Raw genomic sequence first — 13,390 nt, forward strand, 5'->3', positions numbered from 1 at the left:
CGTGCGCGCGTAACTTCTTGTGAAACATGCCATTTTTAATCCGTAGAAAGTTTGCCCCTGATATGACATAAATTTTCACAAAGTGTCAAAACAAAGTTATGCTTTGTTTTTAGTCTATGATCAATCATAAAAAATCATAAAAACGCACGTAAGTCACGTTGCGCAACTCTGACGTCATTCAAAAATAGGAGGTGCACAACTTCACGTAAATGCCCATATGTTGACAAAGTTATGAAATGTTATGTTTACAAGTTTTTGAGATACGTGAGACACAAAAATGGGGGAGAAAGAAATAAGAAAAAAAAAAAAAAAAAAAAAAAGTAACAGGACGATTACAAGGAGTTATCCGCTACTAAGCGGATAACTAATAATACAGAAAAAAAATATTGATCTCATACAATTACAAGGAGTTATCCGCTTGGTATACCAAGCGGATAACTAATGAATGTGCAACACATACTTACAACACCTCGTTCAATCAAGCTTATTTGTTATTGTAATGTTAGCATTATTTTCAACTTACAATTTTACAATCAAACATATTATATTGATTGGTAGCTGTTATGGCTATAGTATATATTTTACTTTTTTATATTTCATAAATATCTTTGTTATTATATTTGATTAGTTTCATGTAATGTTAATATAAAAAATTAAAATAAAATTGATATAATTACAGATTATTTTTATTTGTTTTCTTGTATTTACATGTATTTTTTGTACCTGGTTTTGTAAAAATCAAAATTTAATCTCTTATTTAAACTGAAAGAACATTTGTTTTAAGCTGCTGTTAAAATCTTGTCAGATCTTTTTTTATGTATTCTTCCATAGTTCAGTCTTATTAACAAATGTTTGAAAAAAAAAAAAAAATCTTTGACATCCCTAATTCAACTTTAAAATTAACTGCTTATAATGAAAGACCAAAGGTCATAAGCAAATACATCTAATTAAAAGTTATTATTGTGTTACTGCATACAGTAAATAAATCTGTCATCCCTGTTAAGTTTAGAAGATCATCAGTCTCTTTACTGAACATTTGCAACATCCTTACAACGGCCAGATGTCTATGCTAATAAACGAGGTCGTTTTCAACATTATTGTCAACCGATACCTCAACACAAATCCTTTCTTTACGCTAAAAATTATCAATTACTCTTATCGGTTTTATGTTCGTTGAAGTTATAAATAATTTATATTCTAAAAATAAAAAAACGTGGGTTAAATTAAACATCATCTGAATTAGTCTAAAGTGTATTTAATGTTCTATCCTAGAAAATGATGCTGCTTCAACTCACCAAACATAATTATTTTTAGAACAGACAACTATAAAATATATATATTTTAAATCAAACGGAAGCAAACATTGTAAAAATGAACTTCATCGGGAAAACTTAAGCTCTGTCAAACTTTATGTGACAAAAAAATGTGATGTGCCCATATATGGACTTGATAATGTTATATCACTACCATATTTAGGCATATCACTATCATATATGGGCACATCACACTTTTTTTGTCAACCTAGTTTGATAGTGTAGACAGAGCTTTAAAAAAGGTGGATATTGATCATCGTCATTTTATTTCATCAACATACATCGTCTAGGTATAATAAACTGAAGATATCAATGTTGAGATTGAATTTATCATCATCTTATGATGTCATCATCACACGGCTAAGTAATAAACTCAGGCTATCCACGTTGATCTCTCAATTTCAACACTTATTATGTCATGAATAATTGAAAACAAACAGTTTGACGCTGAACTGCTGTGTTCTTTGACAGATTAAAAGATTTTATCAATGACCGCTTTACTAAAAATAAAACTAATAAAATCAATATCTATTAATATAACTACATCTTACACAGCAAACAAACAGTTGATTGATGCATCTAGAATTGTCAACAACCAAATTTGTCTCAAACGTCATCGGAAAATCTTCTTAAAATCTATTATTACAACAGTGATGCACGTATACGGATAGTCAACATTCTCATATACACACTTCTCATTTTCAACAAACATTCACTTTTATGAACGTTCCTCAATGATGTCATTGCTACAACTTGTTTTTTAACTTATGATTTTATGAAAAAAAAACCCTTTCTATTGCAAATGTATTGTCTATACAATAGGATTTTTAAAATAAAAAATAATAATACTTCAAAATGTTGATAATATGCTGTTTTCTTCTAAATTCATATTTTCAAACGTTCTCTCTACAACTGCAGTGTTTTCAGACCAAGGGGTATGTTAGAGAGGTCCGTCGACTTTCCTAATATTTAAGACTACATTTTGGCCTCCAAATCAACTAAAGTTGATTGCATTGAACTAACCCACTAGGTACTTCTCTATTAAAATAACACAATCCATACTGCCAGATGAAGGCCTCACAAATTAATGTTAACCATAAAAATGAAATAATATGATGATGATGATCCCTACCATATTTAAGCATATCACTACCATATTTAAGCATATCATCAGATAGTGTAGACAGAGCTTTAAGTTTTTTAAAAAGTTGATGCAGAGGAACCTTTTCCCTAACTCTGCTTTGAAGCTCCCAAATTGAGAACTCACCGGAACAGAACTTACATGAGTTTGTGTGAAAAGAAGATGACAAAATAGTGAGTGAAACTTACCGTTTGAGGCGAGAGCTTGCCGGACGTTTGGGTGGGGATTCCAATGGAGATGTTTGGAAGAGAAGGTGAAGCATAAAGATTAATATTGTTGCTACTACCAGATCCTGGGCTACACTGTGGTTTTACAAGCTGAGGATAGGCAAGTTCCTACAGGATGAGAAAAACAAAATTGTTTAGAAAACTAGATATTATGACAAAGATACAGCAACAGTCTGGTGAAATCATTCTGGTGATGTTGATCATGATAAAGGTGATAATGAATCATTTCATTTTTATTTCAGTTCATTTCCATTGGGGTCCTCAAATACAATAAAAAAAACATTGCAACTCTCTAATTTAAATTAAAATCCAATAAAAACAACAATGATGATGAATGAGAATGAATGATGATGATGATGAATGAGCATGACAATGATGATAATGAATGATGATGATGATGAATGAGGATGACAATGATGACAATTATGATGATGATGATGCTAATGATGAAGGATGATGATGAATGAGGATGACAATGATAACAATGATGATAATGATGATGATGAATGAGAATGACAATAATGACAATTATGATGATGATGACAATTATGATGATGATGACAATTATGATGATGATGATAATGATGAAGGATGATGATGATGAATGAGGATAAATGATAATGATGAATGATGATGATAATGTAGAGTTCCTAATACCTCATGGTGCGTGACAAAAGCTCCATTGCCATTTTCAGTTAGGTGAACTGCATTCTGTGGTGAGCTCTGTCCAGAACCAGGAGCACTGCTGCTTGATAATGAATTATCAACTGTAGACAAGAAAACACAGTTTACTGTCAAGTACAGTCGAAACTAGCAAACTAAAAGCTCTGTCTACACTATCAAACTAGTATGATGTGCCCAAATATGGTAGTGATATGCTCAAATATGGTAGTGATAAGACATCATCATGTCTATATATGAGCACATCACATTTTGTTGTCACATAAAGTTTGATAGTGTAGACAAAACTTTAGTTTCCAAAACTTGAGCACACTCTGAGCTTGTTAAGAAAATGTGCGTTATACCAGTCAACTAATTTCAAAATTTATGCCTTGTACCCTCCTACTAAAAATAAATAACTGTTTTTTGCTGATCCTATAGATGGATATGACAGCCTTCAGTAACTAGTGTAGAGAGGCACCACTATCTTCTCCAAACAGTGGCTTGCTGTCTGCATGTTGCTGCAGTTTATACACTATACTCTATTTAACACAAACTATAGACATCAATATCAATCACTCACTTGATAGTGGTTTACCCTTTCTGATTTGGTGTTCCTTTCGCCGTATAAGTGGACTTCCGTGACTACGTCTCTCTGCAACCTTCTCTTTCAGTTTTGACCGTACTTTTAAGTTAGAATCGGAAGCTGTCTTGCGAAGAGGAAAGTTGTCATACTGGCCAAAAACTTGCGCCTGATACTGTCCACCGTGGGGTGGCGAATGTTGGTTGTTTAATCTTTGTGCATTCCTAAAATTTCAATTAATTAAAATGGTGTATTAAACAAATGTAGATAAATGTAGATCGTAATTAATTTGTTTTTATTTGTCTGTTTTGCATTGACTAACTAGCATTGGTGTTTACTATTGTATTTGGCGGTAACTCCCTAGTGGAGCTGTAGGTTAATGTGCTTCCTTCCAATTCCAAGGTCCAGGGTTCAATCCTGACCTAGTGCCAGGGTTGTAACTCTTTAATTTAGTTTAACTCTTTAAACTCCACTCTCAAATGAGACTCAGTTTATTAGCACCATAAATATAAAATTATAAAATACAAAATAGTTTATATATCCTTCCTGTAATTGGCAAGTTGAGAAATAAAAAATATCAAAAAATTAAACAAAATTAAACAAACTATAAATCATATGTTATTACATTAAAGAATGTAGATACTGCAGTAGAATGTAGATACTGCAGTAATTTTGACATAGGTCAATGGCTATAAAATCTCTTTTCATAGGGTATTTCAAAGCATTTCAAAGCAGCCTAGATTGTCATTGGGTGTATTATGTACTAATATCTTACCATCCATATGGTGGGGAATGGTTAAAGTTTTGCTGTTGTTGTCGATTTAAAACAAAATCTTTTAATTTATGCTTCACTGCAATTGATGGATTTGTATCTAAAAGAAAAAAAAAAGAATTATGAAATGGATGATGTGTCTATAGGGTTATTATTAACTTGTTTTTGTATAGTATGACACAACACAAGTAATTTGACCAATCATGACGCAAAGGATCATCCAAACTCTTGCTTGTGATTGGTCAATTCATCTACGTCTACATTCTTGCGTTGCATCCACGTAGGAAACAAGTTTACCCATACTACACAAAAACAGGTTTACAACAGTAGTACCAACCTCTACTAACTACTGTACTACCCCTTCAAATAAATAGCTTTTTACCAAACAAACTGATTATAATCAGTTTATAACATTATTTAACTTTTGACACAATAATTTTCAAGTCTGAAAAATGTTGTTTTTTTTAAAGGAACATTTTTGGCACCATGTCAGAAAGAAATGTGCACATGTTCACGACATTTAAATATCATTTATCTCAAACAAAATGTCAGCAACGCAAGGTCAAGCTCAGGAGAACAAAATTCACATTCAGTCTACAATATCGGATTTCAAATTTAATCTTTACCTAAAAGATGTTGAATTAAAAAAAAATTGTATGAAGTAGAAAAGTAGAGATTTAACATCCCTATGGACAGAGTCTACCTTGAACTTATAAAACTTTTAAAATTTGTTTTATAGTATAAGTATAGTATAAAGTATAAATCAAATTTCAAAATCTAATCAAAATAGCAACATGATCAATAAACACAATTAAATCGTTATGATACAACGATTTTGTTGTTCTTATTGATCATGATCGATTTGACCGAACATTTGAAATCATTAATTTCAGCGTGTTAAAATGGTTACTCTATAGTTTTAGGATGAAAACTTTCCAAAATTCTTTTGTTTTTTTTAACATATATATTTATCGATTTAGCATCATTGTTTATTGTGCATGGTAACAGGTCTTTATTGGTATTCTTACTTGGTTTGTCTTTCTTTGCTATCATCTGATTTCGTTGTTGTTCCAATCTAGCTTGTTGTTGCTCTAAGATTTTCTGCTGTTGAATTTGCTATCAAAACAAAATGATACAGATACATATGAATATAATGAGATATAATTAAAATAAAAGACACAAAAAATGAACACATATTTTGAAATACATGTGTGCAATAAAAGTTATCCTACACTTTTTGATAATTTATGTATTTATAGATAAATAAGCCAAATTAAAAAAATGATGTTTAATGTTACTGCAGTAACCTCAATAGAAAAATTCATGATGATGATGTTTATGACCCTTTCAAAAATTGCTGTTTCATTTGTAATATTTGTTATTGTCAACATAATTGATGTTGAATTTGAAATAAAACAAAGAAGAATACCATCCATAATACATACTGTACTTTACAATCAACCTTATCTTTTTCCCACAAACTTAGTATTACAAAATATTCACTTACTATTATTTAGTGATTATTCATGCAAATTAAAAAAAAAAAATGATTTAAATGATACAGTATTTTATCATTTATAATATTGTAATATTTAATATTACAATAAAATATTATTAAGTTCTGTAAATATTTAGAGATCCACTGATTTCATATTTTGTAATATGGAAATTTCTAACATACTCTCACAAATTTTGTGAACCAGTTTACCAGGGTAACCCCCTACTCGGCTCAATAAAGTGTACCCTGGGACCTACGGTTTATAATCCATTTCCGAGAAGACTTGTTCCACCACCAGAACCAGAGTCAGCCTCGAACCGATGCCAATATTTTTGGGTCTTTTTAGGTCCGGTAAACGGCACCCTGCCTAATAACCCCTCGGCCATTTGACTACACAGTAGCTGAGTTTCTTGTACAGTACTGTGTATTCTCTTTAGCCATTGTTGAAATCTACTATGTGTAGCAAAGGTTTTTATAGTGCTATAGTTTAGGGAAGAAAACACAGAAACTTACAGAAATAATTTGCTGCTGTTGTTTATGATAGTCCTTCACCAGTCGATCACTCTGGTGTTTAAAATTCTCCATCAACATCTGCTGCTGAATCTGCTGCTGCTTCCGCAACTCCATCAAATCTAGTTGCAGTTCTTGTTCAGACCGAGCCTGCTGCGCCGGTGTCAGATGCAATTGCCTCCGTTGCGATTCTGGTGACATCACGATGTTTGCAGAATCTACAAAACAAGAACGATTTTATTAATGCTTGACAGAAAAACATAGAGATTTCCACCAGTTATTTGACTTTTCTCTTCTTCCTTTTTATATTATATATTGTTTTTACTGTATTTGATTTTTGGGTGAGTAAAAAAAACAATGAAGATTTTAGGCTTTATTTGTTTTTTATTTAATCTACATCTGAACATAATAATACGACTATAAATACATAAATAACAAAAAATGAGAAGAAGATTAACCAAATACGCCAACAAGCTTGTTCCAGACCGGTGCTGCTAATATTTCATATTCAGAAACTTTCTATGTAATGCTACAGTTTACACAATATGTTAATTATGTCATTTAATTGTTAAAAATACAAAAGCCCTCATTGTCTTTTAATTAAGAGCTTCACACATCATTGTGAATGACATGTCATTTTGTTTTACGCAATAATGGTGTATACTGAAAACATATGCTATTTTTTTTTTTTTGAAAAGTCCAAATCATTCTGAATACACCAGAGAACGGGAACGTCCTCGAATCAACCATCAACAAAAACCATTCACAAAAACAATTGTCACTGAAAAACAAATTTGTTAGCGAAAGCGAATTTGCATAAAAATTTCAGAATTAACATAAATAATTTTCAGTAAATTCCAATTAACAAAGCCCTGCTAAAATTCATAGATAAACAGCCATTGAAAACTTGTTAGGAATGATATGAATTAATATCTGTAACGTCCTGGGAACTTGTAAAAGCACCCATAGTTATAAAGCCAATTGAAAAAGTATGTACAGTGGAATGTTTTAAAGTAGAACGATATAAAACAATAATGTTGCATAAGATATTGCATACAGGGAGTAGAAATGATAGAGATACTCTGTCTTTAACCCAAGCCTCATTAACGGAAGTACTTGATTAAACTACTGATTAAATTTCACCTCAATAACAACATTTCCTGTCTGGCAACCCACATTCGGCTAAAAATAGCAAACAACCTGGCAACTACAAACAACAATAAAATATTATACAAGATTTTTCCCTTTTCAACTTATTGTGATTATTGAATGATGAGCATATTGTAACAATATCTACTGTGAAGTAACTAAAAAAATTACTAATATTATTATTATTAAAAATAAAACAATGTATAACTTATTGTTTTCGAAAATTTATAAGGAGATTTAATTTTAGTATTAAACTAAAAGATGATACACATAAGATGTTTACTGACATGGTTTTGGAAGAATTGTAAAATGTTAACTACAGCACCACGAATGGTTTTGGAAAAACATTATAAATGTTTTCTTGGTTTTGGAAGTTAATTGTAAAAATGTTTCCCAGCACAGTAATTTTGAAAGAATTGTCAAGTTTAAAAAATAAGCAATGAATACAAGTTAGAAGATCCAAAAAAGAAAAAAGTAATGTTTAATGCCACAAACATGACAATATAAATGTGCTTATTTTGGAATGTGCAGGATAAATACCAGTACTGAACAACAGGTGGCCTAGATACTAGACTATGATTAAAAGATTATACAGGAAGATAATAGCAACATATTATACTAGATAAATCAAAAAAGTTAAATTTAAAACATTCTGGTCCAATTCTTTGAAATTTTACTTTTATTTCATGTACTTGGCACAGAAATCAACACATCAATTTTGGAATTTGCTATTAATTATCCATGTTCTAAAAATGTAACATTAAGTATAATAAGAATTGTTATTTTGGCAGGTAACGATATTTTTAATTTGAAAAATGTTGATATTAATTTATTATACTTGGCTGTATATACAGATGTTTTGAATTCTGCTTTCAATTTAGCTGATTAGTTTATACTATTTTTGGATAGAATGATTGAATAATACTAAGGGATCATGTCAACATTATTCTACTGCAATTACTGCAGTAACTTCATTTGTTATTTGCAAGTATTATTAAGCTTTTCCTGGGTAATTATACACATTCTTTTAATTACTGTAGCGACTGTCATAAATGAGTATACATTGAAACTACCATCATACTTTACATTACAGCAGAAAGAAATGTAGACATTTTGTTGACATGGTCCCTAATCTTACCTTATGTTGCAAATAAAAAATTAAAATAGATTTTATAATACTAATAACTATAATATCTTTTTAATAAAAATTATAAATAGAAATGTTTAATATTATTTAAAAATCTTTGTTTTGTTGTTAAGGTTTTATTTCTAGAAAATATTGATTACTTACAATTACTTTATACACATTTAGTACAACGCTACTGCCTACTATAATCCAGAAATAAGATAATCCACGAAACAGCAGAACACCTCAACCTAAAGGCTTAACATGCCTAGTGTGTTTATAGGTATGTTTACACTGCTAAACTGTGAAGAATCTATTCTTAAATCACGCGTTTAAAATGACGTCATCATTGCTTTTTTAATTTAAAGGAGTTCTTGATTCTATGACGTGGTTTTCAAATGTCAACTTCTTGTTGACAATACTGTATTATAGTAGAACCACCTTAATAACATGGCCATGGTTGTAAACACCCACACAAGTTTGGCTATTGTTTCAGACAAGGCTGAACAATTATAGGACTAGATATATAGTTGTTTGGAAATTTTAAAAATCTTTTTAATTAAAGGGTCGCTCCAGTTTAAAATCTCTATTGTTCATTATAAAATATAAACCTTTGCAACAAAATTTATAATTACGCTCTCTTATTTTTCATCAGTGGTAAAAGCAGAACAAGCAACGTGAAATATAATTCCCCCTTTAAGCTCTTTCTACACTATCAAACTTTATGTGACAAAAAATGTGATGTGCCCATATATGGACATGATGTCATATCACTACCATATTTGGGTATATCACTACCATATTTGGGTATATCACTACCTTATTTGGGTATATCACTACCTTATTTGGGTATATCACTACCTTATTTGGGCACATCACACTAGTTTGATAGTGTAGACAGAGCTTTAAAAAGGGTTGTACAGGACATTTTTTGCTTAAACACAAAATAAGTAGTATAGGTTGATTAAACTGTATCAACAATATAGCCCACTGATACAATGAGATCACTTTTGTTGGTACTGAATTCATATGTAATCCAGGTCCACAAATGAACCCAGAACTGTAGAATTTCAGACAATTCAAGATGAAATAATAAACCACAATATTCCATTTGATTATACTTTACAGAAGTTTATTGACCAAGATAAGCTCCATTTTTATGAAGTTCAAACACAAATTTGATAAAAAATATTTAAATAGTTTTATATATTTAAAAGTTCAATGTCATGTTCATCTTTTCAGTGGTAATCTCATTGATCTTCTATGGCTGTGTCACTAAAGGTCAAGGTCAAAGTTCATTAACCAATACCTGGTATCTGGTTAATTAGACACCCTATGAATGAATGAAGGTTAGTTAGGGAAGATCTACTGAACTGTAAAGAACCACATGCTGGTTTTAATGTATGAACACTGGTATGACATCATCCAAAGACAGCCTGCATTATGTTGGGAGGTCCAGCTCCCACTCAAGATACAATCACACAATAATAATGCAGGATACAATTCAATAGTTAAATGTATTAGGTTAAAACTTGACCCAATTGTGTGTTTGGTGGTCTTATTAGACCCGAATATATTTAAGTTGATTGTACTGTACAATTTTGACACCATTCACCAGCAAGGAAACGGAAGGAAGCGAACACGGAAAAATATATTTGGTACCAGACCATCTCAAAATTATTCTAATGCATGTTTTGAGTATCAATCATACAGTGTTTATTGCAGTGGCTGTCTTCTACATTGAAACACAAAATGTAATCAACGACAGTAGAATAATTTTGACATTAATTAAAACGTAACAAATTATTTTTGATATCTGCCTGTATAATCTTACCAAGTTTCACACGATGTCATGGTGTAATGTTTTATAATCACAGGATAATACAAAGATAAGCACATACAATAATGTTACATAGGACCTGTTTCTGCTGCATATCCTCAAAATATGGTATATTTTATACCGTTTCACACTATCACGTGTTATAATGCATCTTTTTTACCCAACCTGCCTTTCGATCCCCCAAAATGGGAACAAGTTATTCCTTCCTTGCCCGAATTAGAATTTGTTGTCGTTGGCGATGTTGTAGCCTCTACTTTCACATTCTCTTTTTGTTTTTTTATTGTTTGTTTCAACAACAAGTCCGCACATCCGTACTCTCCTTTAATTTTTGCTATTGATTTATCTTTCTAAATCTGGCTGTCTTGTTTGTTTTTAATTTTCCCAAAATCTTTGTTTCCCAACAGATTAATTGCACATGTTGTTGATGTTGTTACTTACTTTCGTTGACTATAGACCATCAATGTGTAAAAATCAAAATATACAGTATTGGCAGCAAGAAACAGTACACAAAATATGATAAAAATTTATAAATACCATATTTATCCACAAACTTGGTGGGGCAAAATATGGTATATTTTTGCGAGCACCATTTCTGCTGCCAAAAATATATCATATATATACGGTATTTAGAAAATACCATACAGTATTTATGTGGCAGCAGAAACAGGCATAAAGATATTGTAATGTTTACACCTGTAAAGACGACTTTTGACACATAAATTTTCACACATTTGTATACGATGTAAAATTTGTTTCAATAACATTTGATAACAGTGTGTGTACAGTATGTGTGTGAATCTGGTATTAATGTTTTTCTTTCCTTCTTTATTTCAGACATAAAGAATCAATAGAAAAAATTGAGAATCTGTGCAAAATCATAAATACACAAAAAAATGAAAATGTTTTTATAATAGTTATGTGATCACGTAACAAGTAACAGGTGCATACAACCCACCAACTAAGTTATTAATCTCCTATCGCTTGATATTGTCTTTAGATTTTTGAATCAACAGAAATTAATTAAGTCCTATTGTGTTTTCATATTTGTCTCAGTTGGTATCTTCCATTTATCATTAATACAATATTAGTATTAGTTACAGTATATCTGTTAATATAGAATTTGTAAATTAAGTTTATTAAAATCAAAAATAGTATACCTTTCATATGCATTCTGTAATGAGAGTTGGTGTCTCGTTGTGAGCCTGATATCGTAGTATCTACAACTAAAAAAAGAAATATTTTATTTAATTAAATAATTCAATAAAACATATGAAATGCTTTTAATTAAATGTCAATAACCCAGAAGTAAAATCTTATGCATTTAATAATTATTTCACATTGTTTGAAACAACAAATTAACTTTTTCTCTGAAATCCTGTATAGAAAGAAATTATAGAACTGGATAATAGCCTCTAATACCGACGGGCTTTTTAGCCCATTCTACTGTATGATACTCCTATGTCCATTTTTCCTAAAATGGTCCTGTTACTGCTGCAGAAAAAAAACGATTATTAACAGTGTAAATAAATTAACCCAGATTTTAAACATGGGCAACTTTTCAAAAAAAATAATGACAGCTTGAAATTAATGCTGAAAAACTTAGAATGGCGATGCCATGTAACCAGTTATCGCTGTGAAACTTTTAGCTGCAAAATATTTGATTGACTTTAATCAACTACTGGTGTATCTTGAACATTTGATAGCCTCAACACATTGCATTTTGGGTAAAATTTACTGTTTTTTGCCGATGACCATCCACTGATTTAAACACTTATTTGGGAGCAATTGAACAGAAGTGCAGTCGATATTGAAATTATATTTTTAATATTAACAGTATATTCGGGCTTGTGTGAACAATATTTATTTCATTTTTTGCCACTCGCAAGTTGTAGCCACATATCGTTCATTCTATTCCTGTATACCACATCAATCTTTTGAGCCTTAAATCTTCACACATATAACAAATTATAACCACAATCAGCTTTTTCCATAATACATGCGTCAACACATCTCAATACTGCACTAAAAAAAAACCCCAAAATCCAGAAATTGACTAAAAGGTCCAAATTATTTGTACTATAAATATATTTTAGAACCAAGACTTTACTATCTATAATAGTAAAAAAAAAATTATATTTCTTTATACACTTTTGTGTTCAGTGAGACCATATAACCTTTTTTGGTCTGGCTCAAGTGTGATTTGGTTTTGGAAAGTTTAAGACTCGATTAAGACACGGAGGAGCGATGGTGACACACAATCAAAGCGGTTCACTTTGAAGTTGAATTGCGGTTTAATCAATTGCATATTCGATAAATATATGTCAGATTGGAAGCATCATCACATTTTATTCTGCCACAAACACAAAATCTGGTGGGAACAGGGCTTTAATAATACAATAGCAACAAAAAGTTTGAATCTCAATAGCCCAGTGAGAAATATAGTACAATACAAGTCTAGATATATGCCTGTGTTCATATGTAAACCTAGTAAAGAACAGCTGTTGTTATTATAGGCAATAATATAGTCATTATTTTATACACTTGACATTATGGATCAAGTATGGTCAAAAT

At 30.8% G+C, this 13,390-nt stretch overlaps 1 protein-coding gene across 2 annotated transcripts in view; it reads right to left on the minus strand.

The window, feature by feature from the left end:
* Positions 1 to 13,390, minus strand: part of LOC144841033 (histone deacetylase 4-like) — a 57,009-nt gene that overhangs the window by 16,631 nt on the left and 26,988 nt on the right. For both annotated transcript variants that reach the window (XM_078697184.1, XM_078697185.1), the window contains exons 3-9: positions 11,977 to 12,042; positions 6,708 to 6,922; positions 5,725 to 5,812; positions 4,700 to 4,796; positions 3,925 to 4,148; positions 3,339 to 3,448; positions 2,643 to 2,789 (exon numbers count right to left, since the gene is read on the minus strand). In XM_078697184.1, the coding sequence (XP_078553310.1) occupies positions 2,643 to 2,789; positions 3,339 to 3,448; positions 3,925 to 4,148; positions 4,700 to 4,796; positions 5,725 to 5,812; positions 6,708 to 6,922; positions 11,977 to 12,042 (947 nt within the window). The remainder of the gene's footprint in view (positions 1 to 2,642; positions 2,790 to 3,338; positions 3,449 to 3,924; positions 4,149 to 4,699; positions 4,797 to 5,724; positions 5,813 to 6,707; positions 6,923 to 11,976; positions 12,043 to 13,390) is intronic.

This window comes from Antedon bifida, chromosome 4, assembly GCF_963402885.1.
Source record: "Antedon bifida chromosome 4, ecAntBifi1.1, whole genome shotgun sequence".
Taxonomy (NCBI): domain Eukaryota; kingdom Metazoa; phylum Echinodermata; class Crinoidea; order Comatulida; family Antedonidae; genus Antedon; species Antedon bifida.